The 27,467-nt window shown below is 47.3% G+C and overlaps 1 protein-coding gene across 3 annotated transcripts in view; it reads left to right on the top strand.

Annotated features, from left to right (window-relative positions):
• LOC141091442 (uncharacterized) overlaps positions 1–27,467 on the top strand; it is a 185,176-nt gene that overhangs the window by 84,500 nt on the left and 73,209 nt on the right. For all 3 annotated transcript variants that reach the window (XM_073577009.1, XM_073577010.1, XM_073577007.1), the window contains exons 2-3: positions 19,235–19,564; positions 19,661–19,915. In XM_073577009.1, coding sequence (XP_073433110.1) covers positions 19,235–19,564; positions 19,661–19,915 — 585 coding nt within the window. The remainder of the gene's footprint in view (positions 1–19,234; positions 19,565–19,660; positions 19,916–27,467) is intronic.

Below are 27,467 nucleotides of genomic sequence, written 5' to 3'. Positions count from 1 at the left end.
GTGACCAAAGTGACTAGAGGATAAGGGAGATTTTGAATCTCTGCACACACTTTTGGACACTGGACACTTTTGGATTGTGTGAGGCCCACTGATATCTGAGCGCTATGTCACAGGCTCGATGGCACAGCTGTGACCAAAGTGATTGGAGGATAAGGGAGATTTTGAATCTCTGCACACACTTTTGGACACTGGACACTTTTGGATTGTGTGAGGCCCAATGAATATCTGAGCGCTATGTGACAGGCTCGATGGCACAGCTGTGACCAAAGTGACTAGAGGATAAGGGAGATTTTGAATCTCTGCACACACTTTTGGACACTGGACACTTTTGGATTGTGTGAGGCCCACTGATATCTGAGCGCTATGTCACAGGCTCGATGGCACAGCTGTGACCAAAGTGACTAGAGGATAAGGGAGATTTTGAATCTCTGCACACACTTTTGGACACTGGACACTTTTGGATTGTGTGAGGCCCAATGAATATCTGAGCGCTATGTGACAGGCTCGATGGCACAGCTGTGACCAAAGTGACTAGAGGATAAGGGAGATTTTGAATCTCTGCACACACTTTTGGACACTGGACACTTTTGGATTGTGTGAGGCCCAATGAATATCTGAGCGCTATGTCACAGGCTCGATGGCACAGCTGTGACCAAAGTGACTAGAGGATAAGGGAGATTTTAAATTTCTGCACACACTTTTGGACACTGGACACTTTTGGATTGTGTGAGGCCCAATGAATATCTGAGCGCTATGTGACAGGCTCAATGGCACAGCTGTGACCAAAGTGACTAGAGGATAAGGGAGATTTTGAATTTCTGCAGACACTTTTGGACACTGGACACTTTTGGATTGTGTGCGGCCCAATGAATATCTGAGCGCTATGTGACAGGCTCGATGGCACAGCTGTGACCAAAGTGACTAGAGGATAAGGGAGATTTTGAATCTCTGCACACACTTTTGGACACTGGACACTTTTGGATTGTGTGAGGCCCACTGATATCTGAGCGCTATGTCACAGGCTCGATGGCACAGCTGTGACCAAAGTGACTAGAGGATAAGGGAGATTTTGAATCTCTGCACACACTTTTGGACACTGGACACTTTTGGATTGTGTGAGGCCCACTGATATCTGAGCGCTATGTCACAGGCTCGATGGCACAGCTGTGACCAAAGTGACTAGAGGATAAGGGAGATTTTGAATTTCTGCAGACACTTTTGGACACTGGACACTTTTGGATTGTGTGAGGCCCACTGATATCTGAGCGCTATGTGACAGGCTCGATGGCACAGCTGTGACCAAAGTGACTAGAGGATAAGGGAGATTTTGAATCTCTGCACACACTTTTGGACACTGGACACTTTTGGATTGTGTGAGGCCCAATGAATATCTGAGCGCTATGTGACAGGCTCGATGGCACAGCTGTGACCAAAGTGACTAGAGGATAAGGGAGATTTTGAATTTCTGCAGACACTTTTGGACACTGGACACTTTTGGATTGTGTGAGGCCCAATGACTATCTGAGCGCTATGTGACAGGCTCGATGGCACAGCTGTGACCAAAGTGACTAGAGGATAAGGGAGATTTTGAATTTCTGCAGACACTTTTGGACACTGGACACTTTTGGATTGTGTGAGGCCCACTGATATCTGAGCGCTATGTCACAGGCTCAATGGCACAGCTGTGACCAAAGTGACTAGAGGATAAGGGAGATTTTGAATCTCTGCACACACTTTTGGACACTGGACACTTTTGGATTGTGTGAGGCCCAATGAATATCTGAGCGCTATGTGACAGGCTCGATGGCACAGCTGTGACCAAAGTGACTAGAGGATAAGGGAGATTTTGAATTTCTGCAGACATTTTTGGACACTGGACACTTTTGGATTGTGTGAGGCCCAATGAATATCTGAGCGCTATGTGACAGGCTCGATGGCACAGCTGTGACCAAAGTGACTAGAGGATAAGGGAGATTTTGAATTTCTGCAGACACTTTTGGACACTGGACACTTTTGGATTGTGTGAGGCCCAATGAATATCTGAGCGCTATGTGACAGGCTCGATGGCACAGCTGTGACCAAAGTGACTAGAGGATAAGGGAGATTTTGAATCTCTGCACACACTTTTGGACACTGGACACTTTTGGATTGTGTGAGGCCCAATGAATATCTGAGCGCTATGTCACAGGCTCGATGGTACAGCTGTGACCAAAGTGACTAGAGGATAAGGGAGATTTTGAATCTCTGCACACACTTTTGGACACTGGACACTTTTGGATTGTGTGAGGCCCACTGATATCTGAGCGCTATGTCACAGGCTCGATGGCACAGCTGTGACCAAAGTGACTAGAGGATAAGGGAGATTTTGAATCTCTGCAGACACTTGTGGACACTGGACACTTTTGGATTGTGTGAGGCCCAATGAATATCTGAGCGCTATGTGACAGGCTCGATGGCACAGCTGTGACCAAAGTGACTAGAGGATAAGGGAGATTTTGAATCTCTGCACACACTTTTGGACACTGGACACTTTTGGATTGTGTGAGGCCCAATGAATATCTGAGCGCTATGTGACAGGCTCGATGGCAGAGCTGTGACCAAAGTGACTAGAGGATAAGGGAGATTTTGAATCTCTGCACACACTTTTGGACACTGGACACTTTTGGATTGTGTGAGGCCCACTGATATCTGACCGCTATGTCACAGGCTCGATGGCACAGCTGTGACCAAAGTGACTAGAGGATAAGGGAGATTTTGAATCTCTGCACACACTTTTGGACACTGGACACTTTTGGATTGTGTGAGGCCCAATGAATATCTGAGCGCTATGTCACAGGCTCGATGGCACAGCTGTGACCAAAGTGACTAGAGGATAAGGGAGATTTTGAATCTCTGCACACACTTTTGGACACTGGACACTTTTGGATTGTGTGAGGCCCAATGAATATCTGAGCGCTATGTGACAGGCTCGATGGCACAGCTGTGACCAAAGTGACTAGAGGATAAGGGAGATTTTGAATCTCTGCACACACTTTTGGACACTGGACACTTTTGGATTGTGTGAGGCCCACTGATATCTGAGCGCTATGTCACAGGCTCGATGGCACAGCTGTGACCAAAGTGATTGGAGGATAAGGGAGATTTTGAATCTCTGCACACACTTTTGGACACTGGACACTTTTGGATTGTGTGAGGCCCAATGAATATCTGAGCGCTATGTGACAGGCTCGATGGCACAGCTGTGACCAAAGTGACTAGAGGATAAGGGAGATTTTGAATCTCTGCACACACTTTTGGACACTGGACACTTTTGGATTGTGTGAGGCCCAATGAATATCTGAGCGCTATGTGACAGGCTCGATGGCAGAGCTGTGACCAAAGTGACTAGAGGATAAGGGAGATTTTGAATCTCTGCACACACTTTTGGACACTGGACACTTTTGGATTGTGTGAGGCCCACTGATATCTGAGCGCTATGTCACAGGCTCAATGGCACAGCTGTGACCAAAGTGACTAGAGGATAAGGGAGATTTTGAATCTCTGCACACATTTTTGGACACTGGACACTTTTGGATTGTGTGAGGCCCAATGAATATCTGAGCGCTATGTGACAGGCTCGATGGCACAGCTGTGACCAAAGTGACTAGAGGATAAGGGAGATTTTGAATCTCTGCACACACTTTTGGACACTGGACACTTTTGGATTGTGTGAGGCCCAATGAATATCTGAGCGCTATGTCACAGGCTCGATGGTACAGCTGTGACCAAAGTGACTAGAGGATAAGGGAGATTTTAAATTTCTGCACACACTTTTGGACACTGGACACTTTTGGATTGTGTGAGGCCCAATGAATATCTGAGCGCTATGTGACAGGCTCGATGGCACAGCTGTGACCAAAGTGACTAGAGGATAAGGGAGATTTTGAATTTCTGCAGACACTTTTGGACACTGGACACTTTTGGATTGTGTGCGGCCCAATGAATATCTGAGCGCTATGTGACAGGCTCGATGGCACAGCTGTGACCAAAGTGACTAGAGGATAAGGGAGATTTTGAATCTCTGCACACACTTTTGGACACTGGACACTTTTGGATTGTGTGAGGCCCACTGATATCTGAGCGCTATGTCACAGGCTCGATGGCACAGCTGTGACCAAAGTGACTAGAGGATAAGGGAGATTTTGAATTTCTGCAGACACTTTTGGACACTGGACACTTTTGGATTGTGTGAGGCCCACTGATATCTGAGCGCTATGTGACAGGCTCGATGGCACAGCTGTGACCAAAGTGACTAGAGGATAAGGGAGATTTTGAATCTCTGCACACACTTTTGGACACTGGACACTTTTGGATTGTGTGAGGCCCAATGAATATCTGAGCGCTATGTGACAGGCTCGATGGCACAGCTGTGACCAAAGTGACTAGAGGATAAGGGAGATTTTGAATTTCTGCAGACACTTTTGGACACTGGACACTTTTGGATTGTGTGAGGCCCAATGACTATCTGAGCGCTATGTGACAGGCTCGATGGCACAGCTGTGACCAAAGTGACTAGAGGATAAGGGAGATTTTGAATTTCTGCAGACACTTTTGGACACTGGACACTTTTGGATTGTGTGAGGCCCAATGAATATCTGAGCGCTATGTGACAGGCTCGATGGCACAGCTGTGACCAAAGTGACTAGAGGATAAGGGAGATTTTGAATCTCTGCACACACTTTTGGACATTGGACACTTTTGGATTGTGTGAGGCCCACTGATATCTGAGCGCTATGTCACAGGCTCAATGGCACAGCTGTGACCAAAGTGACTAGAGGATAAGGGAGATTTTGAATCTCTGCACACACTTTTGGACACTGGACACTTTTGGATTGTGTGAATCCCAATGAATATCTGAGCGCTATGTGACAGGCTCGATGGCACAGCTGTGACCAAAGTGACTAGAGGATAAGGGAGATTTTGAATTTCTGCAGACACTTTTGGACACTGGACACTTTTGGATTGTGTGAGGCCCAATGAATATCTGAGCGCTATGTGACAGGCTCGATGGCACAGCTGTGACCAAAGTGACTAGAGGATAAGGGAGATTTTGAATTTCTGCAGACACTTTTGGACACTGGACACTTTTGGATTGTGTGAGGCCCAATGAATATCTGAGCGCTATGTGACAGGCTCGATGGCACAGCTGTGACCAAAGTGACTAGAGGATAAGGGAGATTTTGAATTTCTGCAGACACTTTTGGACACTGGACACTTTTGGATTGTGTGAGGCCCACTGATATCTGAGCGCTATGTGACAGGCTCGATGGCACAGCTGTGACCAAAGTGACTAGAGGATAAGGGAGATTTTGAATCTCTGCACACACTTTTGGACACTGGACACTTTTGGATTGTGTGAGGCCCAATGAATATCTGAGCGCTATGTGACAGGCTCGATGGCACAGCTGTGACCAAAGTGACTAGAGGATAAGGGAGATTTTGAATTTCTGCAGACACTTTTGGACACTGGACACTTTTGGATTGTGTGAGGCCCAATGAATATCTGAGCGCTATGTGACAGGCTCGATGGCACAGCTGTGACCAAAGTGACTAGAGGATAAGGGAGATTTTGAATTTCTGCAGACACTTTTGGACACTGGACACTTTTGGATTGTGTGAGGCCCAATGAATATCTGAGCGCTATGTGACAGGCTCGATGGCACAGCTGTGACCAAAGTGACTAGAGGATAAGGGAGATTTTGAATCTCTGCACACACTTTTGGACACTGGACACTTTTGGATTGTGTGAGGCCCACTGATATCTGAGCGCTATGTCACAGGCTCGATGGCACAGCTGTGACCAAAGTGACTAGAGGATAAGGGAGATTTTGAATTTCTGCAGACACTTTTGGACACTGGACACTTTTGGATTGTGTGAGGCCCACTGATATCTGAGCGCTATGTCACAGGCTCGATGGCACAGCTGTGACCAAAGTGACTAGAGGATAAGGGAGATTTTGAATCTCTGCACACACTTTTGGACACTGGACACTTTTGGATTGTGTGAGGCCCAATGAATATCTGAGCGCTATGTGACAGGCTCGATGGCACAGCTGTGACCAAAGTGACTAGAGGATAAGGGAGATTTTGAATTTCTGCAGACACTTTTGGACACTGGACACTTTTGGATTGTGTGAGGCCCAATGAATATCTGAGCGCTATGTGACAGGCTCGATGGCACAGCTGTGACCAAAGTGACTAGAGGATAAGGGAGATTTTGAATTTCTGCAGACACTTTTGGACACTGGACACTTTTGGATTGTGTGAGGCCCAATGAATATCTGAGCGCTATGTGACAGGCTCGATGGCACAGCTGTGACCAAAGTGACTAGAGGATAAGGGAGATTTTGAATTTCTGCAGACACTTTTGGACACTGGACACTTTTGGATTGTGTGAGGCCCAATGAATATCTGAGCGCTATGTGACAGGCTCGATGGCACAGCTGTGACCAAAGTGACTAGAGGATAAGGGAGATTTTGAATTTCTGCAGACACTTTTGGACACTGGACACTTTTGGATTGTGTGAGGCCCAATGAATATCTGAGCGCTATGTGACAGGCTCGATGGCACAGCTGTGACCAAAGTGACTAGAGGATAAGGGAGATTTTGAATCTCTGCACACACTTTTGGACACTGGACACTTTTGGATTGTGTGAGGCCCAATGAATATCTGAGCGCTATGTGACAGGCTCGATGGCACAGCTGTGACCAAAGTGACGAGAGGATAAGGGAGATTTTGAATCTCTGCACACACTTTTGGACACTGGACACTTTTGGATTGTGTGAGGCCCACTGATATCTGAGCGCTATGTCACAGGCTTGATGGCACAGCTGTGACAAAAGTGACTAGAGGATAAGGGAGATTGGATTGCTTTTAAAAAAGCAGTTTGCAGAGCAGGGGGTAAACAGCAATGCCAGCCTGTCAGGAAGCCTTAAAAGGCAGCCCAACAACCAACACCACTGATACACCACAATATAGCCTCCCCTTGCACTGCACACACAGTGACTGGTGTGTTGTGCAGGCCAAATTGCTAGCAGCAGAAGCAGTTTTTTTTTCTTCTCAGCAGGACAAAAAAAAAAAATTGGGATTGCTTTTAAAAAAGCAGTTTGCGGAGCAGTGGGTAAACAGCAATGCAGGAATGTCAGGAAGCCTTAGAAGGCAGCCCAACAACCAACACCACTGATACACCACTATATAGCCTCCCCTTGCACTGCACACACAGTGACTGGTGTGTTGTGCAGGCCAAATCGCTAGCAGCAGAGGCAGTTTTTTTGTCTTCTTCCCTGCCTAACGCTCTCCCTACAGAATCAGCAACCTCTCCCTATACTGAGATCGGCAGAAGTAAGATGGCGGTCGGTGTGCACGCCCTTTTATACCCCCTGTGACGCCCACCAAAGCAAGCCAATCACTTGCATGCCCTTCTGAAAGATGGTGGTGACCCCTGCCTATGTCATCACGTTGCCCACAGTGTCCGTGGATCCTGATTGGCTGAAAAAGAGCGCAAAACAAACTTTTGAAACGCGACTTTGGCGCGTAAGTCGCCGACCTCATCCTAGGGTCGGGTTTCGTTTCATGAAACCCGACTTTGCCAAAAGTCGGCGACTTTTGAATTTTTTCGACCCGTTTCGCTCAACTCTAGTCAACACACCTAAATCCAAAAGCCAATATACAGATAAAAAGTAAATTCTTCTTGGTTGGCAAAACATAGTCATCTGGGTAATTAAGATATACCGTACTTGTTATCTGCACCTCAAAAACATTTCTAGAATTCGACCTTTTCTTACTTTTGGCTCCGCAAAAACTCTTACTGTTTCTCTTATTCATTCTCGTCTCAACTATTGTAACTCTCTTCTAATCGGTCTCCTTCTTACCAAACTCTCCCCCCTCCAATCCGTCCTGAATGCTGCAGCCAGGATCATATTCCTTACCAATCGTTACACCGATGCCTCTACCTTGTGCCAGTCATTACACTGGCTACCCATCCACTCCAGAATCCAGTACAAACTTACTACCCTCACCCACAAAGCTCTCCATGGCTCAGCAGCATCCTACATCTCCTCCCTTGTTTCAATATACCACCCTACCCGCGCCCTCCGTTCTGCTGATGACCTGAGGTAAGCATCCTCAATAATCAGAACCTCCCACTCCCGTCTCCAAGACTATACACGTGCTGCGACAATTCTTTGGAATGCACTTCCCAGGTCAATACGATTAGTCCCCAATCCCCACAATTTTAAGCGTGCCCTGAAAACGCATTTATTCAAACTGGCCTATCGCCTCAACACATTAACCTAATCTATCCCTGGGTGGCACAGCCAAAAGTTTTACCATAACCAGATTCCCCGCATCATGTTCCCACATGCTTTATGCATCCATTAGCCCTCTGTGTCTGTACTGTTACACACTTAACATTATGGCTGGTCCATACAACCAGGGCAACTGTTACCACCCACCTTTCGTGTCTCCCTCTTTCCTCATAGACTGTAAGCTTGCGAGCCGGGCCCTCATTCCTCTTGGTATCTGTTATAATCTATGTGATTATTGTTATGCTGTAATGTCTATTGTCTGTACAAGTCCCCTCTGAAATGTAAAGTGCTGCGGAATATGTCGGCGCTATAGAAATAAAACTTATTATTACTCTAGTTTTTTCACACTGGTACTTGCAAGTAGCTCAAAGTCTGATGCAAATAGTTATGGAGTATGATATCTGAGGCCATGTCAACATGATGCATTTTTCCTGCGGATCCGCAAAGTGATTTACAGTACAATGTAAATCAATTAAAAAAAAAAAACGCTGTGCAGACGCTGCGTTTTTTTCCGCGCGTTTTTTGTGCGGTACAAAAAATGCAGCATGTCACTTCTTTTGTGCGGTTTTCCACCTGCTCCATTCTCCAAATCCGCAGGGGGAAAACCGCAAAAAACCGCACAAAAACAGGAAGAAATCCGCAGGAAAAATGCAGGTCATTTGACCTGCGGATTTCTTCAAATCTGCACGGAAAAATCCGCAGGAGGAAAATCCACGTGTGCACTTAGCCTGAAAAGACTATAGGAGCTGAGATAAGCAACTTTAACAAGGTGGTTATGCAGAATATTTAATTTGCATCTATTATTACAAAACTACCTGAAATTTTATAATAAAAAAGCCCAAAATAAGCTCTATAGCAAACAAATACTGATTGTGTGAGTATACCTCCAGAGTGTTCTGACTTTAAGACGACCACTAATTTATCTTATTGAATGAGCTAATAGCCAGATTACCCCCATTATAGCCCCATTGGGAATTCTACATACATTGCTCCTCGACCACACAGAGCTTCAGTGGCATGGAAAGTCATAGTAACTTAACTAGATTATCTGGTGGGCAAATTTATGGTGGTATACAATGACAATACTCTAATTTATTCCCCTGATTTGGGGACACATCAGGTACACGTCAGGCAGGTACTAAAAATCTACAAATATTATAAGATAATAAACCGTAGGCTAAACTTCAGAAATAAATGATTGCCATTCAGGAGGTGCAATTCTTAGGATACCTGGTGTCAGCTGCTAGATTTTGGATGGTCCCTGAGAAGGTCCATCAAGTACTGGAATGGGATCTTCTGCAAAATCTAAAAGCCCCACAGAGCTTTCTGGGGTTTGCCCAGGTAGCAAAGCTGCTTCGGAGGTTATAATCCTACAGAAAACTGGAAGCATACACCAAATATTGAAAAGAAAAATACATCTTTATTTCGAAAACACATTAAAAGATAAATAACGGAGATACATGTGCAAAAATATACTGCTTGTCACACGTCATATAAGATAGATTGCTGCATAAAGTGCTTATGCTATTAAATCAAAGTGTCATTATACTCAATATACTGTATATGTTTTTAGAGAACTACCAGCACATATTTAGTATATAAAAAAAAAAATTAGTGACACATCCCCCAGGAAGAAGCTAATGTAAAACGTGCGTCGGGGTGTCTCAACTGCATCACAGGTCATGTATACATACATTTGGGTTTATCTTGCTTCTTGACCACCTTAATTCCATTTGCGACTTGTTCACTATAATGTGTGCTCTACCAATTTTTGCTGCTATGCATACTTGCACCTTGTTAGAAACTCTGTATTAATAGATAAATGTATTATAATGGATGAATTTTTTTAAATCTATTATAGATTAGATAGCTATGCACTAAGCACTTTCTGTGGTAATAAGTGACTTTTATCTGCATGTAAGTATAATTGAGCTTAATATTTACTATGTTGATATTTAAAAAGAATTAGTAATTTATTTAAGTGTCACTAAATATATTTTATATGCTAAATATGTGATGGTAGTGCTCTAAAAACATATATATTGAGTATAATGACACTTTGATTTCATAACATAAGCACTTTATGCAGCAAGATATCTTATGTGACCTGTGACAAGCAGTATATTTTTGCACATGTATCTCTGTTATTTATTTTTTAATGTGTTTTCTAAATAAAGATGTATTTTTCTTTTCTAGGCTATTAATATCTGCCCTCAGTCACTGGCTTGCCCTCTCTGGCGGAGAAAATTGGGCGGGAGCCCACGTCAGTTTTTCCCGTGAATTAATCCTTTAATTTAACACCTACAGCTCCAAAACTTCACACACATACAGTACACTACTAACATTATTAGTGAGGGACATATATAAATATAACGGATATGCAATGGTTTACTGTATGTAACCATGTCTCATATCCTGTCGTGTTCTGTAATGATTTTACAGATGCCGACAGTTGAATTTTCACCTATTCTGCCATCTATGAAATATATATATACAGTGCCTACAAGTAGTATTCAACCCCCTGCAGATTTAGCAGGTTTACACATTCGGAATTAACTTGGCATTGTGACATTTGGACTGTAGATCAGCCTGGAAGTGTGAAGTGCACTGCAGCAAAAAAGAATGTTATTTCTTTGTTTAATTTTTTTTTAAATTGTGAAAAGTTTATTCAGAGGGTCATTTATTATTCAACCCCTCAAACCACCAGAATTCTGTTTGGTTCCCCTAAAGTATTAAGAAGTATTTCAGGCACAAAGAACAATGAGCTTCACATGTTTGGATTAATTATCTCTTTTTCCAGCCTTTTCTGGCAATTTAAGACCCTCCCCAAACTTGTGAACAGCACTCATACATGGTCAACATGGGAAAGACAAAGGAGCATTCCAAGGCCATCAGAGACAAGATTGTGGAGGGTCACAAGGCTAGCAAGGGGTACAAAACCCTTTCCAAGGAGTTGGGCCTACCTGTCTCCACTGTTGGGAGCATCATCCGGAAGTGGAAGGCTTATGGAACTACTGTTAGCCTTCCACGGCCTGGACAGCCTTTGAAAGTTTCCTCCCGTGCCGAGGCCAGGCTTGTCCGAAGAGTCAAGGCTAACCCAAGGACAACAAGGAAGGAGCTCCGGGAAGATCTCATGGCAGTGGGGACATTGGTTTCAGTCAATACCATAAGTAACGTACTCCACCGCAATGGTCTCCGTTCCAGACGAGCCCGTAAGGTACCTTTACTTTCAAAGCGTCATGTCAAGGCTCGTCTACAGTTTGCTCATGATCACTTGGAGGACTCTGAGACAGACTGGTTCAAGGTTCTCTGGTCTGATGAGACCAAGATCGAGATCTTTGGTGCCAACCACACACGTGACGTTTGGAGACTGGGTGGCACTGCATACGACCCCAAGAATACCATCCCTACAGTCAAGCATGGTTGTGGCAGCATCATGCTGTGGGGCTGTTTCTCAGCCAAGGGGCCTGGCCATCTGGTCCGCATCCATGGGAAAATGGATAGCACGGCCTACCTGGAGATTTTGGCCAAGAACCTCCGCTCCTCCATCAAGGATCTTAAGATGGGTCGTCATTTCATCTTCCAACAAGACAATGACCCAAAGCACACAGCCAACAATACCAAGGCCTGGTTCAAGAGGCAAAAAATCAAGGTGTTGGAGTGGCCTAGTCAGTCTCCTGACCTTAACCCAATTGAAAACTTGTGGAAGGAGCTCAAGATTAAAGTCCACATGAGACACCCAAAGAACCTAGATAACTTGGAGAAGATCTGCATGGAGGAGTGGGCCAAGATAACTCCAGAGACCTGTGCCGGCCTGATCAGGTCTTATAAAAGACGATTATTAGCTGTAATTGCAAACAAGGGTTATTCCACAAAATATTAAACCTAGGGGTTGAATAATAATTGACCCACACTTTTATGTTTAAAATTTATTAAAATTTAACTGAGCAACATAACTTTTTGGTTTGTAAGATTTATGCATCTGTTAATAAATCCTGCTCTTGGGTGAAGTTTGAAGCCTCTAACTTATTTGCATCTTATCAAACCTGCTAAATCTGCAGGGGGTTGAATACTACTTGTAGGCGCTGTATATACATAAATAAATCAAAAAAAGGGCAGCACTACCAAAATTATATAGTTGGTGCAAAACCTATTCAGCAGTGTCCAAACAGCCAAATTAACAAAAGTAAAAAAAAATAGGCAGCACTCAAATTAAATGTGAAAAAAAGTGGATACTTTACTGATCCTCAAGTGGCAACGTTTCAACGGTGACCCGTCTTTATCAAGGCTTGATAAAGACGGGTCACCGTTGAAACGTTGCCACTTGAGGATCAGTAAAGTATCCACTTTTTTTCACATTTAATTTGAGTGCTGCCTATTTTTTTTACTTTTATATATATACATATATACCTATACTATGTGTATACATGTATACTATATTAAACTTGTCAGTGTATATTTACAGTACACCGCACTGAATGGCCGGCTTTTCTAAAGGACAGTAGTGTCCTACGCCGCGCTGCAGTAGCAGTCCACTTAAGCGTTCGCGGCTGCGACACTACACACACGGTAGGTCTAGAAGGACTTAATACCGCCATCTTTGGCTATTCCTGTGACCTTATACCGTGTGTGTAACTACTCTGAGTACTTGTGACCTTAACAGGCTCAGCTCTTTTGTTTATGTTCTTAGGCATCTCTGTGATTTAACAGAGATTGCTCTGTGCACTTGGGTGACGGTTAACCCTGTGCACAATACCGCCGTATTGCTTCTGCCACCACTTAGCAGCGGTTATTTCACCTACTGCACGGTGGACCCCGAGCGGCGAACGCACTTTATTTATATTTTTTATTTAGTGCGTTCCGCCGTTCCTAACATAATACTAGCGCCAGGGTCTGGCTAGTGATGGCAGAACAGCAGCAACTCTTGCAGTGCATTAGGCAGCTTGAGGGCCTGTTGGCCACTCTTGAGAGGGCTCTCTCAGCTGCGCAATCCACCAAAGCTGCTGTGCAAGCAATCACTGACGCGGTTACGCGTATGTCCACGTCCTCCCACGCGCCGACAGTTACCCACCTCCCGTTGCCCGACAAATTTTCTGGCGATGGCGCCTCCTGTAGAGGTTTCATCAGCCAGTGCTCTATCTAGCTGGAGCTACTGGCTGTGCGATTCCCTACTGAGCGGACCAAGGTGGGGTTTATTGTCTCCCTTCTGTCGGGCAAGGTGGAGTGGGCTACGCCACTATGGGAGAGAGGTGACCCAGAGGTTCGGACTGCTGCTCAGTTTTAACAGCTATTAAGCAGGTCTTCCTCGGTCCACGGGTCATGCACGACACCTCTCTTCAGCTTCTGGCTTTGACCCAGGGATCCCTCTCGGTTAGTCAGTATGCCGTTCATTTTCGGACACTGGCTTCCGAGCTGGAGTGGTCTGACAAAGCCCTTATCCCTGTGTTTTGGAGAGGTTTGGCGGAGCACGTCAAAGATGCTCTCTTTACCAGAGAGGTACCCGCAACTTTGGAGGAGCTGATAGCCATTTCCACCTGCATTGACCTCCATTTTTCGGAGCGCGGTATGGAGCGTGCTCAATCCAAGCAGAAGGTTACCTCAGCTCCCAACTTTTTTGAGCCTCTGGAACCACCCGAGCCAGAGATTCCACCCCCTGAGCCCATTGAGGTGTCTCGCGCCGTTCTCGAGGTGTGTCCGGCACAAGACTCCATTTGCGGTTACCGTTGTCAACATGCTGTTGCTCCAGACAACAGCGCCCCGCAATGGCCAAACTCTGTGCCGCAGGGTAAGACCTTTGTCCCTCATCACCTTCGGCCGAGGGTTCTCGCGTGGGCACACACTTCCAGGAGGGGTGGTCACTGCGGCTATATGCAGACCACAAAACTCCTGGCTAGGTCTTATTGGTGGCCGCACAGGGCTCGGGATGTAAAAAAATATATTCGGGCCTGTGCCTTTTGTTCACGGGATAGCCTCTGCAAACGGAGAGTGGCGACGACCGCCGACACACGGCGGCGTCCCACTTTAACTTCCGCTCCCATTGTCTCCCATGTGTCCCTTCTTAAACCTGGCGATCTTGCCATCCCTGATGCCTTCTGCGTGTCCCGGGTTTCCTTGTCAACTACCCGGACATCAGACTTGCCTTCGGACGAATCTGACACCTACACCACTAATAGGCACAAGTTGGTGGGTCGGAAGTCTCAGGGAGGGAGGGGCCCTAGGGGGGGTAATGTTAGGAGTCAGGTTTCTGCGGTCGTTATGCAGGAATCCAGACCCTCACATTCTGCAGTCTCCTGCTGTTTATCTACTGCAGAGGAGATTGCAGAGGAGATTGCCTTGCAGCAAATCTCTCCAGAGGCTAAGTCCTTCCATCCACCTTCTGAGCATGCTCATGAGACGATCTCCCATTGGAGATCAGGAGTCATGTGCTCAGGTCCCTCTCCAGATCTCATTGGTCCATCTCGGAGATCTGGAAGCTTCTGGAAGGTCCCAGCTGCTATAAAAAGCGCGCATGGCTGTTCTGCCATGCGCTAGTATAGACTATACTTACTGCTGTGTGAATGACGATGAATGCATGATTCTGGTGAATGACTCATTTGAAACCCCTACCCTTTGATATTACGCTTGTGTGAGGGATTGAGTTTAGTACCAGCGCCAGTGCGCCTCTGCTTCATTGTCCACAGCTGCTAGCGTCCGACATTGCGTTTGCGTCTAGCATTGTCGTATAGCGGCAGTGTCCTACACCGCGCTGCAGCAGCAGTCCACTTAAGCGTTCGCGGCTGCGACGCTACACACGCGGTAGGTCTAGAAGGACTTAGTACCGCCATCTTTGGCTATTCCTGTGACCTTATACCATGTGTGTAACTACTCTGAGTACTTGTGACCTTAACAGGCTCAGCTCTTTTGTTTATGTTCTTAGGCATCTCTGTGATTTAACAGAGATTGCTCTGTGCACTTTGGTGACGGTTAACCCTGTGCACAATACCGCCATATTGCTTCTGCCACCACTTAGCAGCGGTTATTTCACCTACTGCACGGTGGACCCCGAGCGGTGAACGCACTTTAATTATATTTTTTATTTAGTGCGTTCCGCCGTTCCTAACAGAACTAGTGCCACATCAGACAGGAGCGATACAGTTGGTTCATAATGCCACCGGCCCAGCAGGAAAGTGCCACCCCTGTCCCTGGGTCCCAGTGAACAGGAGGAAAAAGGGTGGAGCGCCATGCTGTCAGCATGTCTCAGCCAATAAAGCCCCTTCCTTACTTCTGCTCACCGGGCCAGATACCCAAGTAAGGGTAGTAATGTTCTGATGCATGGGCGGACATACAGCCGGTTCAATCTGTGCGGCAGCACCGGGGTCCAGAGGCTCCAGGGGGCCCCTGCAGGGCGGCTAATAATGAGGGCAATCTGGCTAGTTTCACCGGACCCGAGGCTCCGGGGGCCCCTGACCAGATTGCCCTCATGTGCGGCGGGCAGTGAGCGATCCCAGCATCTCCACTGCCTGCAAGAGAAAATAGCAGGAGCCGAGCTGCAAGGATCTGTCCTGCTTCCTGCCCGGCGCAGCGCTTCCTGTCTGACACAGAGAGGAGCGCCGCTGGATGACGTTATCATTCAGCGGCCACCTGTGCTAGAGCGAGGAAGCGCGGGCACCGGTGGTGCTGCAGACAGGTGAGAGATGGTGTGTGTGTTGTATGTGTGTGTGTAGAGATGAGTGGTGGTGTGTGTGCATGCATAGCGCTGCGGGAGAATATGCAGAGAGGTGAATGGTGCTGTGTGTGTGTCTGTGTGTGTAGGTGGTGGAGAGGGGAATGATGGGGGTGATGGGGAGACGGCAATGATGGGATGATGGGGAGAAGGCAGTGATGGGGAGAAGGCAATGATGGGGCTATGGAGAAGGCAATGATTTGGAGTGATGGGGAGAAGACAATGATTTGGAGTGATGGGGAGAAGGCAATGATGGGAGTGATAGGGAGAAGGCAATGATGGGGGTGATGGGGAGAATGCAATGATGGGGGTGATGGGGAGAAGGCAGTGATGGGGGTGATGGGGAGAAGGCAATCATGGGAGTGATGGGGAGAAGGCAATCATGGGGTGATGGGGAGAAGGCAATGATGGGGGTAATAGGGAGAAGGCAATGATGGGGGTGATGGGGAGAAGGCAATGATGGGAGTGATGGGGAGAAGGCAATGATGGGAGTGATGGGGAGAAAGCATTCATGGGAGTGATGGGGAGAAGGCAATCATGGGAGTGATGGGGAGAAGGCAGTGATGGAGAGAAGGTAATGATGGAGAGAAGGTAATGATGGGAGTGATGGGGAGAAGGCAGTGATGAAGAGAAGGTAATGATGGGGGTGATGGGGAGAAGGCAATGAGGGGAGTAATGGTGAGAAGGCAATGATGGGGTGATGGAGAAGGCAATGATGGGAGTGATGAGGAGAAGGCAGTGATGGAGAGAAGGTAATGATGGGGTGATGGGGAGAAGGCAATGATGGGGGTGATGGGGAGAAGGCAATGATGGGGGTGATGGGGAGAAGGCAATTGTGGGAGTGATGGGGAGAAGGCAATGATGGGGGTGATAGAGAGGGCAATGATGGGGTGGTAGGGGAGAAGGCAATGATGGGATGGTGGGGAAAAATAAATGATGATGGGGTGGTGGGGGAGAATGCAATGGTGGTGGTGGAAAGGGCAGTAATGGTGGTGGGGAGGAGGAAATGATGGAGGTGGTGGAATGGGCAATGATGGGAGTGGTGTGGGAGAAAGCAACGATGGTGGGGGAAAAGGCAATGATGGAGATGGTGGAATGGGTAATGATGGGAGTGGTGGGGGAGAAAGCAAAGATAGTGATGGGGGAGAAGGCAATGATGGGATGCGAGGGGAGGAGGACAATAAGGGGTGTGGGGGATTGGAGTGGGAGCAAGGGGAACTTATAATGGCCTTAGGAACAGGGGGAGGTGGAGGAAGACGTTATCGCTTATTATGTATAACACTGTCCCTTAGTATATAGTGTACTCACTTATTATGTCTAACAGTCCCTTAGTATATAGTGTACTCACCATGTCTAACATGGTCCCTCAGCATATAGTATACGTACTTATTATGTATAACAAAGTCCCTTAGTATATAGTGTACTCACTAATTCTGTATAACACCATCCTTAGTTACATAGTTTCCTCTTTTATTATGCATAACACCATTTCTTATTACGTACCATCCTCTCTAGTTATATATGGTGCCGTCCCTTATTATATAGCTTCCTCTGCTGTTATGTATAGTGTTGTCTTTTACACAGTGTAATCTTGTTAATTTTGTTATTCACAGCGCCCTCTATTATTACATAGTCCCCTCTCATTTTAGATATAAAATGACTGCTGATCGAGGAGCCGGTGACCAGACAACCAATCCATCAGCTCCTCCATTAGAAAGGAAGCTTTCCCGTGCTCCATCAGCCATCATTGCATTATACAGCTAACAAGAGGACGCTATGTAATAAAAAACAGGGCTCTATATAATCCAATATGTAAGGGACGGTACTGTACATAACAAGAGAGGGCACTGTGTAAGGTACAGAAATATACATAAAAAAGGAGAAAATGTAATATATATACACATGTATGTGTGTGGCTATATACAGTACAGACCAAAAGTTTGGACACACCTTCTCATTCAAAGAGTTTTCTAATAATAATAATAATAATAATTTTATTTCTATAGTGCCAACATATTCCGCAGCACTTTACATTATAGAGGGGACTTGTACAGACAATAGACATTACAGCATAACAATAATCACATAGATCATAACAGATACCAAGAGGAATGAGGGCCCTGCTCGCAAGCTTACAGTCTATGAGGAAAAGAGGAGACACGAAAGGTGGATGGTAACAATTGCTTTTATTGTTTTTATGGTTTGGACCTTCCCTAGTGTAAGAATCTGATATTCCTGTTGCTGCATGAACCAGTTAACAGTCTAAATATGTAACAGTACAGACACAGAGGGCTATTAAATGCAAAAAGCATGTGAGAACATGATGCGAGGAACATAGTTATGGTAAAAAATTTAGAAATGAGCCACACAGGGATATTTACGTTAAGGCGATACGCCAGTCTGAACAAATCAGTTTTTAAGGCACGCTTAAAACTGTGGGGTATGGGGATTAATCGTACTAGCCTGGTTAGTGCATTCCAAAGAATTGGCGCGGCTCGTGAATAGTCTTGGAGATGGGAGTGGGAGGTTCTGATTAATGAGGATGTTAACCTCAGGTCATTAGCAGAACGGAGGGCACGGGTAGGGTGGTAGGCTGAGACAAGGGAGGAGATGTAGGGTGGTGCTGAGCCATGGAGAGCTTTGTGGGTGAGGGTAATAAATTTATACTGAATTCTGAAGTGGATGGGTAGCCAGTGTTTTCTTTATTTTCATTACTATGAAAATTGTAGATTCACTCTGAAGGCATCAAAACTATGAATTAACACATGTGGAATTATATAATTAACAAAAAAGTGTGAAACAACTAGTTTCTTCAAAGTAGCCACCTTGCCAAGAGTGTGCAAAGCAGTAATCAAAGCAAAATCTGGCTACTTATATAAGACATATTTTCAGTTGTTTCACACTTTTTTGTTAATTATATAATTCCTCATGTGTTAATTCATAGTTTTGATGCCTTCAGAGTGAATGTACAATTTTCATAGACATGAAAATAAAGAAAACTCTTTGAATGAGAGGTGTGTCCAAACGTTTGGTCTGTACTGTATATATACAAATATATGTAGCTTTGTTGCCATAAAAGGGAAGGGGAACATTGTGACAGTGTCCAAAATTCGTGACTGTCCCGCTGGACCTGGGATAGGTGGGAGCTATGCTTATTCTACCACTCTTACTTTGTGTCTACACAGCTCTCCTTACCCTGGCAATACCACTACTCTCATCAGGAGGAGTCTATGTGCGGAGAAAATCAGACATCACCGACTGCAGCATGAAATGTCCTCATACTGACGGCGTTCTAGACCTATACAGAGAATGTGGAGGTCACGAGACGCGACTACTGGAGCTGTGGTGTGATACTATGTGGCACTCTAATCGCTACCAGCCCAGACTCCTCTATAACATGAGCACCGGGTGCTGGAGCCTGAGAGACGTCGAGAACAACGACTCCTGTGTGTACAATGTGGTGTATTACGGGGATAATGGAAGATTCCTGACCACGGTACCCATCACTGTACTAGGTAAGAGCTGATAATAACCACAGAGCTTGCACTATACACCCTTAGGAGGCCCAGGTCCATGACTGGAGGTGACCGACCTTCTCCTGATACTTCCAGATCCAGTTATGATCTCCACCATAACCAGTAACAGCAGCCGGCCGGGTGAAGACATCGCCGTGAGCGTCCAGTTTTATGGAGAGGAGACGGTGGTGACCTGGGAGGTAGACGGGGGGCAACTCCCTGACCGATACCGGCTGATAGATGATAATAAGACGGTGATAATTCCGAGAAACGACGCAGGGAGGAGACTCCGTGTCCGGATCACAAACCCAGTCAGTGAGGAGACACGGGAATATCAGTTGGAGATTACAGGTAAAAGGAGTAGTACTGGGATATTATATGTACCCCACATCTTCTATACCCCATGTACTGGAGATTACAGGTAAGAGGAGTATTACTGGGGTATTATATGTATCCCACACCTTCTATACCCCATGTACTGGAGATTACAAGAGGGAGGGTATTACTTGGGTATTATAGGTGCCCCACATCTTCTATACCCCATGTACTGGAGATTACAGGTAAGAGGAGTATTACTGGGATATTATATTTACCCCACACCTTCTATACCCCATGTACTGGAGATTACAGGAGGGAGGGTATTACTGGAGTATTATAGGTGCCCCACATCTTCTATACCCCATGTAATGGAGATTACAGGAGGGAGGGTATTACTGGAGTATTTTAGGTGCCCCACATCTTCTATACCCCATGTACTGGAGATTACAGGTAAGAGGAGTATTACTGGGATATTATATGTACCCCACACCTTCTACAACCCATGTACTGGAGATTACAGGAGGGAGGGTATTACTGGGGTATTATATGTGCCCCACATCTTCTATACCCCATGTGCTGAAGATTACAGGTAAGAGCGTATTACTGGGGTATTATATGTACCCCACACCTTCTATACCCCTTGTACTGGAGATTACAGGCAAGAGGGTATTACTGGGGTATTATATGTACTCCACTCCTTTTATACCCCATGTACTGGAGATTACAGGTAAGAGTGCTTAACTGGGGTATTATATGTACCCCACACCTTCTATACCCCATGTAATGGATATTACAAGTAAGAGGGTATTCCTGGGTTATTATATGTTCCCCACACCTTCTATACACCATGTACTGGAGATTACAGGAAAGGGGGTATTACTGGGGTATTATATGTACCCCACACCTTCTATACCCGATATACTGGAGACTACAGGTGATATGGCATAACTGGGGTATTATATGTACCCCACACCTTCTATACCCCATGAGCTGGAGATTACAGGTAATAGGGTATTACAGGGGTATTATATGTACCCCACACCTTCCATACCCCATGTACTGGAGATTACAGGTAAGAGGAGTATTACTAGGGTATTATATATATCCCACAACTTCTATAACCCATTTACTAGAGATTACAGATAAGAGGGTATTACATGTATCCCACACCTTCTATACCCCATGTACTGGAGATTACAGGTAAGAGGGTATTACTGGGGTATTATATGTTCCTCACACTTTCTGTACCCCATGTACTGGGAATTACAGGTAAGAGGGTATTACTGGGGTATTATATGAACCCCACACCTTCTATACCCCATGTACTGGAGATTATAGGTAAGGGGGTATTACTGGGGTATTATATGTACCCCACACCTTTTATACCCCATGTACTGGAGATTACAGGTAAGAGGGTATTCCTGGGGTATTATATGTACCCCACACCTTCTATACCCCATGTACTGGTGATTACAGGTAAGGGGGTATTACTGGGGTATTATATGTACCCCACACCTTCTTTACCCCATGTACTGGAGATTACAGGTAAGAGGGTATTACTGGGGTATTATATGTACCTCACACCTTCTATACCCTATGTACTGGAGATGATAGGTAAGAGGGTATTACTGGGGTATTATATGTAACCCACACCTTCTATACCCCATGTACATATGTAATTGTAATGTAAAATGTCTGTAAGGTATGATGTTTTCTGTTGGAACCTTCCAGAATCTCCCCTTTCCTTCTGAGGACATTGTAGACTGTCAGCTGCAGCATTCCCCTCACCTCCCCCCTCTGCCTGCTGGTAACAGGAAACTGGGCATTTCCTCTCGAAGCCTCCTCCTTCCCCATCCACCCCAGCACAGCTAAGTGGAAAGGATGTCCCTTTGTTCTGAAACCACGAGGTTTGAAATACAGGTATAGGAAATATTAAAGAAGCCTAGCGTGCGCTTTGCTCATGACAGTGATATAAAACCCACATTTCTGCGAAGGGCACAAGGCCAGCTTTCTAATTCCTAATTTTCACAGTTATAACCGCTCCAGAAACTGAGATATGGATTGCTCCCAAATGGAGTGTCTTAATTATGGCATGATTGGTGTTAGTGGATTCTATTCGGTAAATCACAAACAATGATACCATATATGTGTCTGGCTATTATAAAGTTTTAGTAAAGAATCATAACTTAGAGAAAGGGGGGTTGGACCTCACCAGACCGCCCATTTCGTGAGATCACAGACCCTGGACTATAAGGTATTCCCTACCAAATTCCAGGCAGTTGGAGCTACAGAGTCCGTGCTGACAAGACGTGCAGATGAGTGGAGACGTGTGGCTCCGCCTTCTCCCCCCACATGGTCTGTCTGATACCGACTAAGCACATGTGAGTGTTAGTGTCTGTCTTTTTAATCACTTTATGTTATATTTGTATTGTACATATTTAATGTCTCAACTTTATAACAACTTTTATCTGTATAATCACTGCCCACATTTTGGGAATAAATGATAAAATCTATTAGCTCTGTCTCCATGCTCTAAGAAATGAACTATGCGCCATTTTTAGATAATTACGCTACTGTTCGGGTTGGCTTAGAACCCCTCCATTAAGTCTATAACTTAAGTGGAGAAACCTGGAGCTGGTGGCAGCATGGTGTGTGCGGTTGGTTAGGCTGGTTGGCAGTCCGTAAGGGTCTTATATTGCTGAATAAGGGGGGCTGTGGCCCAAAGCATTGATAATTCGTTCCCTTACTGCAGTAGTCTAATTGCCCGTGCACAACAAGCAGCCCATCCGGCGACTAATTATCCTAGGTGCAGTTCCCTGACTGACCTGAGGGTAAGGGGGCGCCGGAGAGCTGCGAGTTCCAAAGTGGAACTGAGAAAGTGGGATATACATAAATCCCCGCAGTTCTTGGAAGGTTGTTAGCAGTGGTGGGGCATCCAAAATACCCCCCTGTGGTAAATTGTTAGAGCAAGATTAGCTTGCTGTGTTTTGGTCACATGGTGCCAGTGGTGGGATAACTAAGATAAGCCCCCACTGTGCCTGTGATAGTCGTGTGCCGGCAGTGCGTCGCGTCCCTCCATCCGCTGACAAACCCGTGTCAGTGGTGGGATCGTGACGTATTGTTGGCACAGGCTGCGCTGTCCATCACAATTTGGTGGCAGCGGTCTGCTGTACATCACATATTGATGGCAGAGCGGTGGGATAATCCTAGAGCATTAGTGATTTGGTTGGAGCAATCATTCCTTTCATTTAAGACCTGCAAGGTTCCTGCGGGAATCCTGCATCATAGGTTTTGGAGAACAGACTCAGTGGTTACTAGTCCTGAGACATTTTTGTGTACTTGAGAGTATTCCCTCCCTTTTTCTTCGTTTTTCTTTTCTATCTTTTATTTGGCAACCATGGCGGCGATGGGAGCAGAGTGGTATAAGCAGCAGAAAAAGGAAACTCTTGCTGGGTTATGCACGTACCGGGGCCTTGTTGCCACGAACCAGAACAAAGACCAACTGATCGTGGCTCTGGTGCAGCTGGACAACACCCAGAGCCCAGCGGGCGCAGGAGCCAGCCCCAGCCAAGGTGGTACCGCAGCTGAGGTCCAACCACCATATGCCGGTCCCACCTGCAACCAGGCCAGGCTGGACCCCTACCTGCAAGCGGCCTTGAATGCATTCCCTGCCGAAGATCATGATGGACGTCTGAAGCTGATCCAGCAAGCTCAGGAGAGAGCGGAGCAGAGAGCTGAGCGCCAAAAAGAGGCTGAGAGAGCCAAGCGCCAGGCGCAGAGGGCCCATGAGCTGGAGATGCTCCAGCGGGGGAGAAATGCCCCCACAGCCCGAAGCAGTGAGCCCAGCAGCGTCCAGACTCCTAAACCCCGGCCAGAGCATTTTCCCATGATGGAAAAGGACGGGGACTTGGACACGTTCCTGCAAGCCTTTGAGAAAGCCTGCAGACAGTACCAGCTGCCTAGAGACCAATGGGCAAGGTACTTGACCCCAGGGCTAAAAGGCAAAGCTCTGGAGGCGTTTGCTTCTCTTCTGCCAGAAGATGACGACGACTATGGTGCCATAAAGCAGGCCCTGATCGCCAAATACCGGCTGACACCTGAGGTATACCAAAAGAAGTTCCGGAACCTCCAACGTGGCCTACACGATAGCTACAGTGATGTGGTGCAAGGACTCAGGACCCACTTTGACCAGTGGATCCATGGACTGTCCATTGATTCCTTTGAGCTGCTACGGGACCTGATGATCAAAGACCAGTTCCTGCATCTCTGCCCAGCTGAGGTCCGACAGTTCATCCTGGACTGCAAACCAACGAATGCGGACAAAGCGGCGACAGATCGCCGACAACTATGAGGCCAACCGGAAGCCAGAGACGCGGAGGCCAGTCACCACCAGCTGGAGAGGGGGTAAGCCTGCAACCAACCCTAGTGCCCCAGCTGGCCATCCCTCCGGAGGCCCTGTCCCTGTTGCCAACACCAGGCCTACTACTGACAGTCGCCTGTGTTACCACTGTCACCGGCCTGGTCACCTCAGTTTCACCTGTCCGGGGAAGCCGAAGAACCCCCCAGCCAAGGCCTCTGGGCCCAACGCCTCTGTTCTTTTGGTGGGAGGTGTGGTTGGGAGGATTGACGACAACGTTCAACCTGTCCAGGTGGGGCCCGTCTTGCTACAGGCCTCAAGGACACCGGGGCAGAACGAACCCTCATCTGTCCTGGACTGGCGACCCCTGAAGAGATTGTTGAGGGGAAAACCCTGACTGTCACCGGGATTGGGGGTACCCGCTGTCCCTTGCCAGTGGCCTGGGTATTCCTTGATTGGGGTGCTGGGAGCGGGGTGAGGGAAGTGGGAGTGTCTGAAAACCTGCCCACTGATGTTTTATTGGAGACTGACTTGGGGAGGATGGTTGCATACTACGTCCCTGACACCCTCCCCAACCTGATAATAAGTTTAACGTTAACCCTGATGATGATGATGATGACGGGAAACTGAATGTGTTACCTGCTGATGACTTGATGAGTAATGAGGCAACTAATAACCATTCTCTCCCCAGGAATGATGCTGATGGTGATGTAACTGTACCAAAGAAATCTGATAACCATTCTTTTCCTAGAAATGATGATGTATCTGTGCCGACTGAACCCGTTTACCATTTCTTTGAAATGGTAGATGTGTCCACAGGTACCGAAGTGCTCGGCCCCGTCACTCTGCGGAGTGAGACGGCTGAGGAACCCCTGGCAGGAGCGAGCAACGGTGCTCAAGGAAATGGGGAAGTGCATGGGGACCATGAGAAAGGTAATGCCATGCAACTGACCAGTGCCACCGAGGAAGGTAACTGGCCCATAAGTAGCACTGCTCCTGAAGTGTTGGGGGTGGATGGGGAGGTGGGGCCCATAGCAGCACCGATTGGTGGGTCTGTAGAAATCCCCAGGGAGACAGCATACGTAGCAGCTGTCACACGCAGTCAGAGTTCCCAGATCGCAGGTAGCTCCCTGTCTTCTGGACCCTCTTCTGCTACAGGAGAGTCTGAACCAGAGGTGAACCCAGAGCAGGTTCCAGAAGGTCCCAGTAAGGGAGGGACCCTGACGTCACTTCTGGTAGCCTCCAGCAAGGAGTTCCAGGCTGCTCTGCACTCAGATGCAAGCCTGGAGAAATTGAGAGGTCTCGCCGAGACGCCCACCTCCGAGTCTGTTAAGGAGAGGGTGTTCTGGGAACGAGGAAGGTTGTACCGGGAGACAGTACCCGGAGATTCCCAAAAGGAGTGGTTGAGGGAAAGACAGCTGGTCGTCCCCCTACAGTTCAGAACTGAGTTGTTGCGGATTGCCCATGAGATTCCACTCGCTGGACACTTGGGGATCAGCAATACAAAGGCACGGCTGTCTCAACACTTCTATTGGCCCAAGATGGGGACAGACGTAATACAATACTGCCACTCCTGTGGCACCTGTCAAAAAGTGGGTAAGGCGGGGCCTGCCCTTAAGGCTCCCCTTATTCCTTTGCCGGTGATAGAGGAGCCATTCCAGAGAATAGCGGTGGACATTGTAGGCCCACTGGCCGTCCCCAGCAGCTCCGGAAAGCAATACATTCTCACCGTGGTAGACTACGCTACCCGGTACCCAGAGGCAGTAGCTCTGTCTTCACCCAGGGCAGATAAGGTGGCTAACGCACTGGTGACCATCTTTTCAAGGATAGGATTTCCCAGGGAGATGCTTACTGATCAAGGGACCCAATTCATGTCTCGCCTAATGGAGGCTCTCTGTGAAAAAATGCAGGTGAGGCACCTGGTATCGAGTGCGTATCACCCACAGACTAATGGTTTGTGTGAACGCTTCAACGGTACCCTCAAACAGATGCTCCGCATGCTGGTTGAGACCCAAGGGCGTGACTGGGAGTGGTACCTCCCACACCTGCTGTTCGCTTACAGAGAAGTTCCCCAGGCCTCGACCGGGTTCTCCCCCTTCGAGCTCCTGTATGGCAGGCGAGTCCGGGGACCCCTTGGGTTGATAAGAGAATCCTGGGAAGATGAGCCAAACCCCACAGAAGTGTCCATCGTGGATTATGTCATGCGCTTCCGTGACAAGATGCAGACCTTGACGCAGTTGGTGCATGACAACATGATGCAGGCTCAGGCTGACCAGAAGCACTGGTACGACCAGAACGCCCGGGAGCGGACCTACCAGGTGGGTCAAAAGGTGTGGGTGCTGGTCCCCGTACCAACGGATAAGCTTCAGGCAGCCTGGGAAGGCCCATACGTCGTCCACCAACAGCTCAACCCGGTCACCTACGTGGTCACGCTTGACCATGCTCGGGGTAGGCGCAAGGCCTTTCACGTCAATATGCTGAAGGCGCACCACGAACGTGAAGCTTGCGTCCTACCAGTCTGCAACCTGCCCGAGGATGGGGGGAAGATCCCCTCCTGGACATGCTGGCCCAAGCCAAGGCCAATGGGTACCTTGAGGACATGGAGATAAGTGGTTTGCTAACCGTATCTCAGCGGTCACAGTTGGTGGAAACCCTGGAACCCTTCCAGGTCGTGTTCACCAACCGACCTGGGAGGACGGAGTTAGCAGTTCATGAGGTGGACACCGGGAATCACGCCTCACTACAGCGAACACCTTATCGGATCTCTGAGGAGGTGCAACAGGTCATGCGCCAAGAGATCAATGAGATGTTAAGGCTGGGGGTGATTCGACGGACAAAAAGCTCGTGGGCCTCACCTGTAGTCCTTGTGCCTAAAAAGGATCGAACCACCCGGTTCTGCGTGGACTACAGGGGGCTCAACGCCATCACAACCTCTGAGCGGTTGGCAAAAGCAAGGTACATATCCATCTGAGTCGGGGATACTGGCAGATTCCCTTGAGCCCTGAGGCGCAGGAGAAATCCGCCTTTATCACCCCCTTTGGACTGTACGAGTCCACAGTCAAGCCCTTTGGCATGAAAAATGCCCCTGCCACTTTCCAGCGGATGGTCAACCACCTGCTCCGGGGACTGGAGGAGTACGCGGTGGCGTACTTGGACGACATCGCCATCTTCAGTTTCATCTGGGAGGAACACCTTCAGCATCTCCAGGAGGTGCTCAAGCGTCTTCAC

Source organism: Dendrobates tinctorius, unplaced genomic scaffold (assembly GCF_039654945.1).
Source record: "Dendrobates tinctorius isolate UK_male_01 unplaced genomic scaffold, ASM3965494v1 ptg000054l, whole genome shotgun sequence".
Taxonomy (NCBI): Eukaryota; Metazoa; Chordata; class Amphibia; order Anura; family Dendrobatidae; genus Dendrobates; species Dendrobates tinctorius.
Note: the sequence above shows the minus strand (reverse complement) of the source record. Positions and strands in the feature narration are given on the sequence as shown.